This window comes from Pogona vitticeps, chromosome 2 (assembly GCF_051106095.1).
Source record: "Pogona vitticeps strain Pit_001003342236 chromosome 2, PviZW2.1, whole genome shotgun sequence".
NCBI lineage: Eukaryota > Metazoa > Chordata > Lepidosauria > Squamata > Agamidae > Pogona > Pogona vitticeps.
The window spans coordinates 95,005,927-95,023,592 of record NC_135784.1 but is presented as its reverse complement, the minus strand read 5'-3'; the positions used below and the strand labels follow the sequence as shown (position 1 = coordinate 95,023,592).

The 17,666-nt window shown below is 42.2% G+C and overlaps 1 protein-coding gene across 10 annotated transcripts in view; it reads right to left on the bottom strand.

Moving 5' to 3' along the window:
* CAMK2A (calcium/calmodulin dependent protein kinase II alpha) overlaps window positions 1-17,666 on the bottom strand; it is a 159,461-nt gene that overhangs the window by 33,060 nt on the left and 108,735 nt on the right. For all 10 annotated transcript variants that reach the window (XR_012083673.2, XR_013541852.1, XM_078385642.1 and 7 more), the window contains exons 7-10: window positions 13,366-13,468; window positions 7,852-7,935; window positions 3,987-4,081; window positions 1,004-1,126 (exon numbers count right to left, since the gene is read on the bottom strand). Coding sequence is in view for 8 of the 10 variants with exons in the window: in XM_078385642.1 (XP_078241768.1) it covers window positions 1,004-1,126; window positions 3,987-4,081; window positions 7,852-7,935; window positions 13,366-13,468 (405 nt within the window). In the remaining 2 variants the exon portion in view is untranslated. The remainder of the gene's footprint in view (window positions 1-1,003; window positions 1,127-3,986; window positions 4,082-7,851; window positions 7,936-13,365; window positions 13,469-17,666) is intronic.

Below are 17,666 nucleotides of genomic sequence, written 5' to 3'. Positions count from 1 at the left end.
TCTCCTGCTTGCTTGCTCATTCTTTCTTTGTTCTCCTATACCAGAGAGGCTGGAGATGGCTCATTAGCAGCTTAGCTAAACTCCCTTAGCTGATTCTCTTATGCACTAATGGCTTTGGCTACATTCTTTTTCTAGGATCATTCAAGGCCAGGTCCCAAATATAAATCTTGTGCTCCTAAGGAAGCAATTGTTGTGGGTCCATGTGCTATACCCTGCAAGACAAAAGTGTGTTCTGACCATCTGTGCAATCATGGCTACCACACCTGAGCAGAAAAGAGGGATGGAAGCTGAGCCAACATTTCTTCAGAATAAGATTTTGCTTTTATAGTATACATAAGCAGCTGAGCCTCAGGCATCGTTGTTTCCCCAGACTCCCTGATTTTGAATGGATGGACACTTCTGTTATCAGGAAGACCTGCCAAAGACTTCTGTAGCATTCTGGGTACTGAAGTGAAATACAATACTAGCTACGGGAACAGCAAAAACACAACTCAGGACTTTCTTCAGAATGGAATGGCTGATATTGCGAGCCTTATTAGTCCCAGGTTAAAGAAATCCAATCTGAGTGTCTGTGTATGCTGAACTTTACACTGCAAGGGTCTTGATAAGAGGAAAAACATAGTTCATTTAAATACATTCAATGCTGTGCACATTTCTTAAACCAGTTGTCTTGCTAGGAGTCTGTTGTGACAGGGCTGCTACAGATAACATGAACAATAGCTTAGGTAAGGGTCCTTTTTAATGAATAATCTGCTACTTTATGATCAGCATAAGCCATAAACACTTGTACTTATGGTATGTACTCCATATTCAGAAATGCCTGTTACTGAACAGGCAAAAAAGTATGTCCTTCACACTAATTCTCAGCCTGGCTCCATGTGCTAATGTTATTCCCCCACCCTCCAAACGCAATGAACTGCCCTGAAAAGAACAAAGATTGTTAAAATTCCAGGGACAATCCTCTAAATCTGGGCAGTTCCCAGGAATGGAACATTGCACTTACTGATATCCAGGGGTGCTTCAGAGCCTCTGCTGCTGTGATACGTTTGGATGGGTTGATTGTCAACATTTTATTGATGAGGTCTTTTGCTTCAGGAGTGACAGTGTCCCACTCAGGGGAAGGAAACTGCAAGAGGAAGAAAACACATCTTCTCATACAAAGCAACCAGAAACACTTTTTGCATCCTCTATGAGATTTGGCTTTTTTTTTAAAAAAAGTGCTCAGTTGTTTTACTCTAGTGCTGATAAGAAATAAAACATTTTTTTAAAAGATGCTGAGCGCTGGCATTTTTTTTTTACAAAAATTGTTTCTCCCACTGCTCCCCACACCCAAACCCAGGTTTCTTTCATAGCTCAGTCAAGTCAGGGGTTGAGAGTTCGATTCTCCACTGTACCTCCTTGACAGGGACTAGATTCAATGGTTCATAGGGTCGGGTCCCTTCCATACCTACAGTTCTAAGATTACTATTTTTTAAAAAAAATTAGAGTCTTACAAGTGAAAGAAATATGGAGGAGCCAGCAACTGGTAGATAAAATAGGGGAGAAACCTATTATATGGAATGAAGAAGGAAAAGAGATGGAAAATCCTACAGGGGCATGTGGGATTCCAGAGATTTAGTCATAAAAATGAACATTTTCAGTTCTGAGAAGTTTTCAAAGTGGCAGCCATATTAGTCTGTGCAGGCATATCAACAAGAAACATAAAATAAAACAAAGGCAAAAAAGAAGAGCAAGACATTGTGGCACCTTAAAGACTACCTGCTATATTTAATGTGAGCTCTTCTGGAATATGTCCATTTCTTCAGAAATGAGAGTGAGAATACAAAGACTACATGGCAAAACATCCATGCAGGACTCTAAGATAAAGGGACAGTGGTGTTGGGTTGCGTTTCACACCTGGTAATGATCTACTAGGGACGTGGTGGCGCTCTGGGTTAAACCACAGAAACCTCTGTGCTGTAAGGTCAAAGACCAGCAGTTGTAAGATCAAATCCACACAACGGAGTGAGCTCCCGTTGCTTGTCCCAGCTCCTGCCAACCTAGCAGTTCGAAAGCATGTAAAAATGCAAGTAGATAAATAGGTACCACCTCAGTGGGAAGGTAACGGCGTTCTGTGTCTAGTCGTGCTAGCCACATGACCACGGAAACTGTCTTCGGACAAAACGCTGGCTCTATGACTTGGAAACGGGGATGAGCACCGCTCCCTAGAGTTGGACATGACTGGACTAAATGTCAAGGGGAACATTTACCTTTACCTTTTAATGATTGAAGGTATCTCTCTCTGGGAAGGAATCTGTTAAGAGATGGAGGCTTTTGTATGGGATTAAGATATAGGAATGCAAATAGTATGGCTTCTTATCTTTCAGTTTCCCAAGGCCAAAGTTGAAATTGCCATTTTTCTGCTAGTATAGAGTATTGCTAAGTGTGAGAGCTAGAAGCCCCACTAATAATGGTCCAAACAAACAATATTCTCTTTTCTCAAAATCTGAAGATACCCTGTGTCCCCAAAAATAAGCCCTAGTATAATTTTTCAGGATGCTCATAATATAAGCCCTACCCCAAAAATGAGCCCCAGTTAAGTGAAACCCCGTCCTCCACCATGGTGCAGCAACCACAAGAAGACGACATGACTGTATTTGAATAAATGTAGATTGTTGTACATGAAAAAATAAAACATCCCCTGAAAATAAGCCCTAATGTGTTTTTGGAGCAAAAATTAATATAGGACCCTGTCTTATTTTGGGGGAAACATGATATTTGTTTTGGGTTCTCTTAGTGAACTCCGGATAATCTTCTTCTCTCTTTTGTTCATAAGGTCTTTATTTTTTGTTGGGGAATAGTTGTGCCCCTAAAAGAAAAACCTCCTGCCTGCTAAGACATGGTAAGTTATGGGATATTCATAAGCATACACAGAGAATGTAGTTATAGGAAACCACAAAATTCATTTTAGCTTCTACAAGCCAGGGTGAGTCAGGGACTCAGGAGGATGAGGGTCTGGCCTGTCAGGATGAGATTTAATCAACTGATTCTTTTCCTTCCTACCACTTCAGAAACATTCTTTTACCTACCTACTTTTATCAGAGGGACCAAATTTGACATTTATCTCAAGACACTCAACACCTCAGTTATTTTCTTTGGAATTATGTATAATCATCAATGACTTGCTCTGTAGTGTTTACTGTTATGCTAAATTACTTTTGCTCATGGAGCAAGAGCATGGATTTTATGTTAATGAGGAAGAGGCAGAGACATGGAGAAACTTTAGAAGAGAGGTTTTCAGACAGAAAGGTAGATGAGTTGTCAGGCTCCATGTTCACAGCCAGGAGAGAAACCAACTCCATTTTCAGCTCAGTGAAGCAGTTTATTTGTTTGTTAATTTGTTTGTTTACTGCACTTCTATGCTCTCTTTCTCCTATTGACAGGACTAAAAGAGGCTCATGAGGTATAAAAAAGACAGGAGCTAAAATGATGTACAAGAAGCATTAAAACAATATGAAATACTGAGATATTAGAAACATAATATCAAATCAGATTTAAAAATATAAACACATTTTTAAAAAATACATTAAAATATACTGGCAGCAAGCATAAGGCAACTAGCTATGCTGATTTTGATATTAGGTATTAAAAGCCTGTTGAACAAAAATGTTTTTAATTGTTCCTGAAAAGGGAGGCGAGAGGTGGCCAGTTTAATTTGGGAGGTGAGGTTCTCTCTCATCTCATTTTATCCTAACAAGCCTGCAAGGTAGGTCAGTTGAAAAGGCACAAGCTGGCTCTAGGTTAAAGGCTGGCCCAGAGGAAAGTTACAGCTGAATCAGAGTTTGAATCTGGCTCTTTCTCCTAGCCTAATATCTTAACTGCAGCTCCACACAAGTTCAAAGTTACACTTCAAATTCATACAAAGCAGAGAGAGAGAGAGAGAGAGAGAGAGAGAGAGAGACCCAATCAGAAAAATGATGGGAGGGGAAAGAAGAGAGTCAACTTACATCATAGGCTCCAGCTTTGATCTGCTGGTAGAGTCGATGTTGATCTTCATCCCAGAAAGGAGGATAGCCAACCAGCAGAATATAGAGAATGACTCCTGTGGCGAAAGTGAGAGCTCAGCGTTGTTATACAAGGTTTATCCAAGCACCAGCAGTAACAGGGTTAGTTCACTGACTCAGATGATCAGAACAGGCCTCTGCTGTCAGGGAGACTCACCACTGAGAGTGATTAGTGGGAAGCTAGACACCTTACTGCAAATCTAGTCTTGCGCTAACATGGTATGAAAAGGCTGTTTCGTGTCCAAAGGCATCAAGGGCACTGACCTAAGAAGGAGCTCTTTATTACTGAGCCTGAAATGTTAGCACTGGCTGAAGGAGACACTGATCTTCCTGAACATGGAAGAAACTCCCTGGGGGAATCCTACTATTGTAGTACCAGCTGAATAAACATGTGGTCTAAAGAACTGGCAAAGCCATAAAGAGTCGGTGGGACAGCCAGATATGTATGCACTGCTAGGTTTCTCGTAACGACTGGTAATACTCAGAGAACCTCCGACATCAGCACATATGCCGTGGTACCATATTCTCTCTCAATTACTATCTGTGGCATCCATTGCAACAACAGAGGGAATCTTGGAGTGATCTTAGCCCCATTCAGCTTCGACGCATGGCGACTTACAGCACACAAGCCCATTGCGTGAAGCAAAGCTGAGCTGAACCAGGCATTACTGGATAGCAACAACACCACCCTAATGATGAGTTCATCCCATCCCTGAATGGAACTGGATGTCAGTGCAGAGCTGTCCTGCTCTGGCTACATAAATGTGACAGCTGAAATGCTGGCTAAATCAAGTGACAATAATTCCACCCTCTGCTTGGCATCTGAGCATTCACTGAACCCAGAAATTTCCTGGCAATGATGACCAGACAATATGAATAGGAGAGAGCAAGAATTGCCCATGTACAGAACAGCCATCATTAGAGTCAGGCACTTTATATTTGTCTCTCAGGGTTCAATTTCCAGAACTGATGGCCCACTCACTGGGCTCTGTGTGGCACTGGGGTCCTTCAGCGGTGGCGGTGTGCCAATCCTGGCAGAAGCCCGGCTGGCCCTTCCCCACCACCCCACACAGCTAACCACAAAGTGGAAGTGGAACAGGGAGTCTCCCTGCTCAGTTGATGAGTGGTCGGCTGCTCAGGGAGGAGGGGAAGGACTGGCCAGGCTCTCGCCAGGATTGACATGCTACCACTGAAGGACCCCAGTGATGCTCAGAGCCCCGTGCATGGGCTGGCAGTTCTGGGGACTGGGGATTGGGGCCACCTCAGGACCTGTGTGCCTCCATCAACTGTGCCTAGACTGGCAATGGGATCAAGAACAGGGCCTCCTCTGATTATCTTAAGCACTGAGCAGTATCTCCTCCCAGTTTGAAAATGAGCCATTGATAAGCACTTTCTGTAAATTGATAAGCACAATTCTGTATCTAACTATGTATCCACCTGATAATTGTTCTATCCAGCCCACACCTAGTTAGCCTGCTAATCAGAATATCAAGAGGCCCTTTGTCAAAAACTTTTCTGAAGTCAGGATATACTATGTCTACAGCATTCCCACTGTCTACCAGGGAAGTTACCTTACCCAAAAAAAAAAAAAGATATAAGTTTAATACAGCAGGATTTTGTTTTTGAAAAATCTGTGTTGGCTTCTAGTATTGCTGCATAGTTTTCAATGTGCTTGCAGAGTGACTGCTTTATAATCTGCTCCAGAACTTGTCTTGAGAGTAATGTCAGACTGACTAATCTGCAGTTTCCAGGTTGTTTCATTTCACCCTTTCTGAAGGCAGGAATAATTTTGGCATCATCCAATCATCTGGCATTTCACCTGTCCTTTATTATTTCAAGAAAATAATAGACAGTTGTTCTGTCCCTGTAATGCCCCTGGGATAGAAAATTGGTCCCCAGACCTGCCAAACTCGCACACTTCTCCTACAGAAGAACAGCATGCCTTTTGGAAATGGCATTGATTCATATATTTTAATCCAAGACATCTGCATTCAGATTCTGTTCTGCCCTAAGTCATTAGCTGAGCTGTACCAGCTGAGTTGGCTGAATTAAGCTTCTTTTTTTCATTTGTACAATAATGATGAGCGTAGTTTTCTGAGTCTCAAAAGAATGAGAAGGATAAATAGATTAATGAATGAGAGGCCCTTTGATGCAATAGTAATGGAGAATATAATGGACTCTCAAAGTAACAAACACTCAGAAACACAATTTTTAATCTCCCAACTGCTCTTGTTTGTAATTCTCAAAGTTATGATGAACACTAATTGAATTCTTAGTCCATAAATCCATAAAGGTTTTTTGGCAGCTCAAAGCTTATTCATCTAATGATTGTTTCTCCCACTGGATAGAGGGGTGGAATTTTGCTGTAGGATATCCAAATTATTTTGATATGCAAATAGAAAAAGTGGCCCTGTAATCAATCACATGGGGTTTTCGTACGGAGACTGCCTTTGTCGCCCTGTACGATGACCTTTGCCGGGAGAGAGACAGGGGGAGTGTGACCCTGTTGATACTCCTGGACCTCTCACTGGTTTTTGACACCATCGACCATGGTGTCCTTCTGGATAGGCTGGCTGGGTTGGGAGTTGGGGGCACCACTTTACGGTGGTTCCACTCCTTCCTGGCCGGCCGTGTCCAGAGGGTGGTGCTGGGGGACAGTTGCTCTGCCCCATGGCATTCCTGTCATGGAGATCCTCAGGGCTCAATACTGTCTCCCATGCTGTTTAACATCTACATGGAGCCGCTGGGAGAGGTCATCAGGAGGTTTGTGCTGATGACACTCAGCTCTACCTCTCATTTTCCACCAATCCAGGTGAGGCGGTTTCTGTGCTAAACTCATGTCTGGACCTGTTAACAGACTGGATGAGGGTTAATAAATTGAAACTCAATCCAGACAAGACAGAAGTGCTGTTAGTGGGTGCTTCACTGGACAGGCTGGAGGGCCATTTCCCTGCCCTGAATGGGGTTACACCCCCCCTAAGGGACAGAGTCCACATCCTGGGGGTGCTCCTGGACTGCAGTTTAACTTTGAAAGCCCAGGTGGACTCAGTAGCCAGGGCGCCTTCCTTCAGCTGCGGAAATTATACCAGCTACAGCCCTACCTGGATGAGCGGAGTCTCATGACAGTTACACACGCACTGGTAGCATCTCATATAGATTACTGCAATGTGCTCTACGTGGGGCTGCCTTTGAAGATGGCCCGGCAAATGCAATTGGTCCAGAATAGAGCTACGTGGCTGGTGAGTGGTGGGGCCACTAGGGGACACATTGGCTACCAGTTGCTGCCCGGGTCCAACTCAAAGTGCTTGTTTTGACATATAAAGCCCTAAACGGCTTGGTCCCTAGATACCTGAAGGACCGCCTCCTTCCATATGAGCCTACCCGGCACTTAAGATCTAGCCAGGGGGCCCTTTTGAAAGAGCCGTCCCTCAAGGAAGTGAGAGGGATGGCTTGTAGAGAAAGGGCCTTTTTGGCAGCTGCCCCCAAATTATGGAATGACCTCCCGAGGGAGATTTGTCTGGCACTGATGCTGATCACGTTTCGGCACCAGGTCAAAACCTTCCTTTTCCAGAAGGCTTTTAATTGAAATAATATCAATTGTAGGTCCTGATGGCAATTTTTAAAGTATATATTTTAATTGTATTTTAATTGTTTTATCTTTTTTACTGTATTTTAATTGTTGTAAGCTGCCCAGAGAGCTTTGGGTAGAGTGGGCGGCATGTCAGTTAAATAAATAAATAAATAAATCCATACAAGTTCTCAGTTGGGCAAGACTTTGGATGTAGTTTAGAAATGTAACCTTACTTACCACAAGCCCACAAGTCCACAGCTTTGCCATAAGGGTCCTTTCGGAGCACTTCTGGGGACAGGTACCCTGGAGTACCTGCAAAACCTAGTAAAGCAAAACAGTCCAAAGCAATGAGCTATACCATTGTTCCCTTCATGGTTTGCAGCTCTCTGTGTGAGACAATAATCAGCTTGGAGGTTTAAATACTTCATTTTAGAAACCCAGAAGAGTAACATCAAAGAAAGGTGTTTCTTTGTTTGGAGAATTGGGTTTTTATACTCAATCCACAACTTCCTCAGCTGCAACGATAAAACAGCAACCATATATTCCCTGACTTACATCTAAGCGAGACGTGCCTGGCGAATTCCATCTTGCCAAATACTTTGGGATTTTACATCTAAGAGTAACTTTCCTGGCAAAATCCATTTTGACATGGACTTTTGGACTTTAAGTTCTTCACAGTGGTACAAACCTGATGAAATTGTGTTTTTTATTCATGAAAGCTTGTGTACTATATGATGATTTTTTTAGTGGTCTATAAAGGTATCACCTATTTTTGCATTTGTATTTTAATTTGTTTGGGCCACACTGCTATCCTTTATTTCAAACAAAGAAAGGTGTCATCATATATTCCTGCTGAGTCTCATGTTAGCTCTGTAGAGCAATGGTTCTCAACCTTGGGTCCCTAGATATTCTTGGACTACAATTCCCAGAAATCCTGGCCAGTACACCTAGTGAGTAAGGCTTCTAGGAGCTTTAGTTCAAGAACATCTGGGCACCCAAGATTGGAAATCACTGCTTTAGAGCAAAGTGGAGCCCTCCAGGTGTTGCTAGACATCAACTCCCAGCATACTTCACCACAAGCTATGTTGTCAGTGGCTAGGGCTGATGGAAGTTACAGCCCATCAACATTTGGAGGGCAGCATGTAGCAGAAGATGAAACGGTAAGGAAGAAACCAATAAATTAATCTAGGAGTCACAAAAATATCATTCCTGTGCAGCAGGTCTGTCTCCTATGGGGGTTGGAATGCATCGCTACAGGTTGTGCTCCTTCCACTGGTCCTATTTTAGAAGTAAATAGATGAGTCTGGGACAACTGCTATGTCTATGAATTCAACTGGGATTTGCCATCTGTTTAATGTCCTCTCTTTCTAAAAAGAGAGAGAGGTGAGCAATTGTGTATGCCATGATCTCACATGTTTTTAAGAAAATGTAAGTTGAATTTTCAACATGGAAATTTCCAAGTATGTAGCTGTGCTAATCTCCTGCAGTAAACACAACCAGGGATCTTGTGATGCTTTAGGGTAACATGTTTTATTTGGCATGAACTTTCATGGATGGTAACTCAAATCAGTGTCTGAGGAAGCAGGTTACATAAACTTATGCCAAATAAAACTTTTTAGCCTTTAAGACTCTTTTTGTGGTGTTTTTGTTGTGATTCCTCTTCATGAAAATCTTTAATATTTATAAGCTTCCTAGCATGAAACAACTGAAAGAAGCAGGGAGAGAGAGAAAAAGTACAGCCATGTGGGTGTCTCTTCTCTCGGATGTGTACACAGTCCCTCTTCATAGGAAGAGAGAGTTAGTGGGCATTGGAATCCCCTTTAAGGTGGCTATGTATTGCTTCACATATTACTTTCACAGATTCATGAAGATAATTTCTATGCAGGAAGCAAGCATACTCAGAACCATCTCTATATGACACAATTTTGCAGAAATATGAGAGAAGGGCACTTGTGGGTACAGACTGAATTCAAATCCGAATTCAGCCTTTTGCAAATCTTGACTTTCATTCCAAATGGAGAGAAACCTGTGAACCACCAGATATATATATATATATTTTTGGACTAGAACTCTAACTGGAAGTGGTATCCAACCACAGTTGCATAACCCTTTACGAAAGCTTAACAAGGTGAACACTGCTCCTATTCAGTTCTTCTCTCTAATCCAACTTCCAAAAACAACAGTAGGAAGGAGGAAGAGCAGATTTCCAAGGGGTCTCTCTTCATCCTCTGCCTACAAGCAAGCAGATACCTCTCTCCCCTTCAGATTCATCTCTGCCTGCATGGAAAAAGTGCTGGCCTGGGGGGCAAGACTTACCACTCCTCTCTAATTATGATCAAGCCAGGTTATGAAATGACTGAATTCACACTGCCTGGAATCCTGTTAGTTTACATTCACCAATGCAACACCAGCAGTGTATCTTTCAGCAGTGAACTGCAGTAGGCTAAGTTGGCATAGGCACTTCTTATCCTATTACAGGATATGTGAGAGGAAATGCCTACACTGACTTCTTACCTTACAGCAATTTGCCACTGAAAGTTACACCACTGGCTTCACCCTAGCAGGAATATACAGGCAGTGAAGAAGTGTGGAGGTAACAACCAGGACATGGAAGAGAATAATATAACTATGGGGAAGAAATGGGGCAGGAGGCAATTAATCAATTGATGTGATTAAAAAAAGATTATGGGAGGTGGACAAAGAGTTAGAAGAAGAGGGAGAGAGGGACCAGAAAATATGGTTTCAATGGCCCGTGAAGCAATTCTTTATATTCAAGGTGGCTCAAATGAGAGAACATAATCCTTGAGACATCTAGATCTGAAGTGCACACACCCTAGGCACTATTTGCTCTGCAAGGGAACATAGTTCATAGCTAGTAGCTCATATGGAGCCAATTTCAGCTGCTGAGAGAATAATTTATGGGCAAAAGGGCAGACAAGAAAGTGCTGAATACCTCTTCTTCAGCACCATTTCCCTGATTTTCAAAGCAGCTGCCAAGGGCTAATTCTTGGTGGGAACTGTGTGTTTCAGATTTGCTTTGGACGATCAATCCCAGAATTCTCCTCTCTAGGAATCCACTTGCTGCTGAGCTGGCAGGTTTCATGCCCGGCTTCTTGCCTTGGATAGCCCTAACTTTCTGTTTGAGAAGAAACCAATTGTTGGCTGGGAAGCTTCCTTTTCAAAGAGAATGTTAAGCCTATCCTAGGCATGTGCAAAACAGCTACATTTGTCCAGGTAAACTCAATTTAGGTGTTTGTAAGGTCCGTGTCTGCAGGTGGAATCCCCAGAAAGGAAAAATGTGGGGTTGTTTTTTTTTTTTTTGTGGTTCAAAAAAATAATCCAAATGCACATCACTGTGCACATGCGCACGTGTACACTCTCTCTCTCTCACACACACACACACACACACACATCATGGGAAAAAACACATCCGGAGCTCAACAGATTGTAATATTGCCACTCCCTCATCCCTTCTAGCTTGATCCTCAGGGGAAAAATGATCTAGGTCACCCTTTTCCAACTGAGAACCTTTAGGATGTATCAGACTACAAGCACTACAGGACAGCCCAGGGGAAATGAAAGCACCTCATACTGAATCACACCGCAGATCTGCCAGCCAGAACTGCGTCCTCTGAATAACAGCAGCTCCTCAGTGTCTCCAGCCCATATATGTTTTCCAGCCTTGTTACCCAGAATGCTTCTGCAGGCAAAGGCATGCACTGTACAGCTGAGTTATGTCCCCTCCACTAACAAAATATGTCTGCAAAATGTATTTATGGCTTGTAAAATTATAAATGGACACCCTTAATAGCCTGTGTCTATAGATCAAAAATGTAATAGCAATGCGATGACCTAATTAACTTGCATTTATAACTCCACGTTAGCATGTGTTATTTATAGTACATCCAGTACTCAACTAAACGTTTAAAGAAAATCTTAATGAAATAGCTAAATAAATATAACTACCCAGTGAGACAAAACCAAAGGGGGACCTGATATGGTTTAACTAAACATACTAGCTATTGTAAGGCAATTAAACCAGGAAATCTTTTTCAGAACTAAAGGATAGACTCAGAATGCTTCATATACATTTGAACTTAACATAATCCTGGCATCTTTTAAATAAATAGTTAATAACAATAATCTTAGAACTGCAGAGCTGGAAGGGACCTTACAGATCATCACATTCAGCCCCGTCAAGAAGGCACCAACTCAGATAGATGGTGAACACGCGGCATTAGTTCAGCCACTGAAAATCATGAGAAAAGCTTTAAAAAGAAGGTTCCTTTCTTGGTCCACTTTCTGAACCTTTAGCATTCACTGCTACCATGTTTCAAATAACTCCTCTATGAAGCCGGAACAAGAAGAACCTATCCTCCCCCTTTTTTGGCCAAGTTTATCTACCAGCCATGTAACAGATCCGAGTGGACAAGTATGTAAATCATTGCACTCATTTTTAAGCCACTCCAAGACTGTAGTTCTATGCAATAGTATTACATGGCAGTAGTTCTTAACCTTGGGTTACTCAGGTGTTTTTAGACTGCAACTCCCAGAAGCCTTCACCACCAGCTGTGCTGGCTTGGGTTTCTGGGAGTTGCAGTTCAAAAACACCTGAGTAACCCAAGGTTAAGAACCACTGTTACATGGTACTAAGCCCCATTCAGTTTAGTGGCACTTATTCCTGAGTAGATATATATATATACAGTCGTGCCCTACTTTACGATTGCCCCGCATTACGACGATGTTTTTGCGATTGCTTTTGCAATCGCAAAACGATGGTCTGAATAGGGGTTTTTCACTTTGCGATGATCGGTTCCCTGCTTTGGGAACCAATTCTTCACAAAATGATTTTCAGACAGCTGATCGGCAGTTTCAAAACGGCCGTCAGGTAAATAAAATGGTTCCCCACTGGGGATGGATTCCTCGCTGCACAGGCACCGAAAATGGTCGCTGTATGGAGGATCTTCGCTGGACGGTGAGTTTCCAGCCCACTGGAACACATTGAAGGGGTTTCAATGCGTTTCAATGGGCTTTTTATTTTTGCATTACGACGTTTTCGTTCTACAGCGATTTCGCTGGAACTAATTAACGTCGTAATGCGAGGCACCACTGTATAAGATTGCACAGTGGGAACAGAAAGATGGGGATAATAGATATATATCCAAGTTATAGATCTACCCTAAAATCCTTTGTTACACTTCCATGTGTAACTGATTCATGCAGAGTCCATTCTATTGTGAGGATAGCTTTAGAAAAATCTTGTTTTGTTCTGTCATGCATTGTTCAAACAAGATACTTTGATTTATCTTTCTTTGTATAAGCTAACTTCTGACTGGCTAATCTTTTTTTTTTTTTGGAGAAAGACTTGCAACTTGTATGCTGGTGTATACAAACAAGTATGAGAACATTGTGGTTCTCAATCCAGCATTTGTGAATTGGTTGCGATAGTTTGGTGCCTTGCTTGTGATGCAGAGAGAGCATAGGGTTCAACATTTCAGCCCTTGTTTCTTTAGGACTCCCAGGGATATTCTATGAGTCTTGGGCTTTCCTGGCCCAGGGTAAGTTGGAGTGGTGACAGTCTATGTAGGATGGCTATTGATAATACTGGTCATTTCAGTCACACCATGGGCCCCAGACCCCTTCTCTCCTTGATTTATATGAGATTGAAAGCAATCAGATCCCAACTCCTTGAGAAAAACTAGGACAATGCAGTGCCTCAGACCCTCCAAAGTCCAGCCTTCCCTCACTCACCAAACCAAGCCTGCTGGTCCCCTTCCACTTCAATGGCAAGTCCAAAATCAGCCAATTTAACAGCAGCTCCCTTCAATTTAGATGCCAACAGGAGATTCTCTGGCTGTGGAAGGAAAAAAAGAAAGGGGACAGTATAATAAAGTAAACAAAAATGAAAGGCGGATAGAAATACATTGCTTCTGCTATCCCTTAGAAAAGCTGCATCCTTCTGTACCTTTACAAATCAAAGCAAGATTATGCTTATCCAATTCACAAATGATATTAAGTTTCTACATCTATACAGGTAAAGTCGATAACGCGAGAATCTATATTAAACAAGTTTATTTATTTTCCTAGCAGAATTAGGACTTTTCGAGAAGCAAGGGAGTTGTGGGAACAGATTGTGATGGAGCTTTGGAAAATTGGGAGGTAAAACACTGTACTCAATGGGTCAAGTACTCCTGGCTACTAAAAAATTACTGAAGGTTGTGACCGCACTACAATTACGCAATCTGAGGTATGATGAGGACTCTTGCTTGAGTTAATCATGGAGAAAATTAAACATTCCGTGTCAAGGACAACTGTCATTTATCTCTCATAGGATACTATGAATTGGCCTGAATCAACCTGGAAGAGCCTCCTTGCCTAGTTGCATCTTAAATGTAAGTTCCCAGGCTTTTAAACACACTACCTGCACATTTAAAGTTGATAATTTATTTCTTTTGCCTATGCAAAATGCAGATATTCTCAAGAAGAGTTTGCCTATGAAATTAAGCACTAATCAGATTCCATGCTATGCACTGTGATTGTCGCCAGATAGCTTTATAGTGCCAAACATCTCCACCTTCACAAAGTGTCACACAAATTGCCAGTGATGATGTCTAACACATTTCCCCCCAGAATGACACAAAAGGCATGAAGTTGATCTTTATTTAAATACAGTTATGAAATACATCAGGGGTTCTCAATTAATGGGTATGCAGTGGTGCCTCGCTAGACGATGATAATCTGTTCCACTGAAATCGCTGTTTAGCGAAATCATTGTCTAGCGAAAAGCATTTCCCTACTGGAATGCATTGAAACCTGTTTAATGCGTTCCAATGGGGAAGAATTGTCGTTGTCTAGCAAAGATCGGCCATAGGAAAGCTGCTTTGCGAACCGCTGATCAGCTGTTTAAATAGCTGTCTTGCGAAGGTTAGGTCCCGAAAACACCCGTTTTGCAAGCGCGGAGGGAGCTGTCAAAATCGTTGTCTAGCGAAAATCAGTTGGCGAAGCAGGGACCAAACATTGTCCAGCGAAATTCCCCCATAGGAATCATTGTTTTGCAAATCACTATAGCGATCGCAAAAAGTCAATGTCTAGCGAAAAAACTGTCATGCAGGGTAACTGTCTAGCAAGGCACCACTGTAATGGATACACAGATACACACGGTGCATCATTTGCAGCACAGGAAACAGAAACTATTTCATGCCTAGTTAAAGCATCGGTTAGACTTGACATCTCATGCTTAGGCCCAGGCAACATTCTGATGGTGCATATATGTGCATGTGCAGGTGCGTATTGGTCTTTGAACAGAAGGAACTCATATACAAAATGATTCATGAGAATGATCTGTTTTCCCCCCTCCATTTCTTCACAGTAAATGTAGGGATATCCGCCCATGAAACTGCTGCACACAGAAAGATGAACACTTCCAGTGAGAAATCTTGTTCCACTTCATACCTTTCCCCACAGACTGTGTCCTGAACTTCTTCTTGTGCATTGAGGCACTAGATGGATGATCCCATGAGAATGAGTCCTGCAGAATCTTTCTTAGAGATATAGAGCTTTTTAATAGGGTGAAGAACGTTCATGGAGCTTTTTTTTACAAAGGTCATGGGTTTTCAAGTGTTTTCTTGGTGACACAACATTTGTGTATCTCAGAAGGCAAAGCTCTGATTGTCAAGATGTAGTTTCCTTACAGAAGTAATGACAATTCAGTTCTCAGTCCTCAAGAAAACAATTCAGGGTGGTTGTTGTTGTTTAGTTGTTTAGTTGTGTCTGAGTCTTCGTGACCCCATGGACTACAGCACACCAGGCCCTCCTGTCTTCCACTGCCTCCCAGAGTTGTGTCAAATTCATATTGGTTGCTTCGATGACACTGTCCAACCATCTCATCCTCTGTCGTCTCCTTCTCCTCTTGCCTTCACACTTCCCCAACATCAGGGTCTTTTCCAGGGAGTCTTCTCTTCTCATGAGATGGCCAAAGTATTAGAGCCTCAGTTTCAGGATCTGTCCTTCCAGTGAGCACTCAGTTGATTTCCTTCAAAATGAATAGGTTTATTCTCCTTGCAGTCCAAGGGACTCTCAAGAGTCTCCACCAGCACCACAATTCAAAAGCATAAATTCTTCGGCAGTCGCCTTCTTTATGGTCCAGCTCTCACTTCCATACATCACTACTGGAAAAACCATAGCTTTGATGACAAGGTGATGTCTCTGCTTTTTAAGATGCTGTCTAGGTTTGTCATCACTTTCCTCCCAAGAAGCAGACGTCTTTTAATTTCATGGCTGCTGTCACCATTTGCTGTGATCATGGAGTCCAAGAAGGTAAAATCTGTCACTGCATCTGCATCTTCCCCTTCTATTTGCCAGGAGGTGATGAGACCAGTGCCCATTATCTTAGTTTTTTTATATTGACCTTCAGACCGTTTTTTGCACTCTCCTCTTTCACTCTCGTTACAAGGTTCTTAAATTCCTCCTCACTTTCTGCCATCAGAGTGGTATCATCTGCATATCTGAGGTTGTTGATATTTCCTCCAGCAGTCTTAATTCCAGCTTGGGATTCATCCAGTCCTGCCCGGATGAATCCCAGGGTTCATCCTGCCTGGATGAATCCCATGTGATCTAATTCAGGGTTAGATCACATGTTAACACAAGTCTTTTGGTGCTTCATTCCTGAAACTCTGCTACCTCCCATATTGTCAGTGGCAAAGGCACACTAATTTGCCAAATGAAGAATGAGAATAAATAGAATAGATTTTCCTCTTAAGTTAGCTCTGCTTCTAATGATATATTATCTGTATTGCCTACTTTGGCCCTCAGTTATCAAATGTCCCTGAACGTATTATGTCTACTTCTGTTAATACATAAAAGCAGGAATTACAAATTATCTATGATGCCTTTGGCATATTGCTATCACTTCATTAGAGAATAGCATATTTAAGTGTATAACAGATTTCAGCTCTTGACAAGGTTTGGGTCAATTATAGAGCAGCTGAAGAGTATGCCCTAGAAATGTAAGGGGATTTAACAACCCTTAAAAGAGGCTAGGAAAAAAAATAGAGTATTTGGTGTTCTCACTACTTTTTGTGTGGCAGATTTTTGTAGTGTTTCGCCTATAAGTGTTGCTTAACTTATTTATAAATTATCTGTAGTAAATGGTGAATAGCAAAATGGTCCCATTTCAAAATGAGATCAAATTATGCAGAACAGCAAAAACAAAAAAATGGAACACCTGGTTCTTCTGCAACAAAATGGCAGGTAGGATCCAATGTGAATTCTTTAAAGTGATGCACATTGGGGGCCAATAAATAAATTTTTAAAAAGCAAGGAATGGGTTATTGTGGAAGATGTGTGTGATCGGGTACAGTTTCAAATTTCGACAACTCCTCTTTTTGCCCAGGAAATATCACAGGAGACGTCTTCTTAACTTTAACATCTTTGTCTTTATTGCTTACACGAGGGTCAACCCTGTTTATAATTGGCTCAAAAGAACTTAACTCTGGCAATAAGCCATAACTGTCAGATGGGAACTCCCGTCCAAAGTCTGTTAAACTCACAGGGGTGCTGGGCCAAACTTCTCCACTTAGTAGGATTCTGGAGGGGTGCACTCCTCACTGCGCAAATGGTGCTCCAGCGTGGGTGCCGGGCCCAATTCCCCTCAGCTGGAGGAGTATTAAATCTTGAATCGGATCATATCACTTGCCATCCTCTTCCCTTCCCTTTTGGAAATACAATCACTGACCACTCAAAAGTTTCATATTTCACTTCACTTGCCTCCTTGAGTGGGGGAATCTGGTAGTAATCACCGTAACTTCAGATTTGGAAAATCTCTCAATAACTCCTGGGTTTTCACTCTCTCATACTCCCGCAGTCTCTCCAGCTCTCTTTTATGTTTCCACTTGTCTAATTCTGCCTCAAACCGCTGCTCACCTTGACTACTTATACTCTCCTCCCACACGATCAGTTCTTGCTCCTCCTCCTTCTGATTACCGCTCTTCTCTACTAGGCACATTTCCACCTTCCTCCCTCTTTTGGCTCCTTCCTTCTCTCTCTCCTTAGTC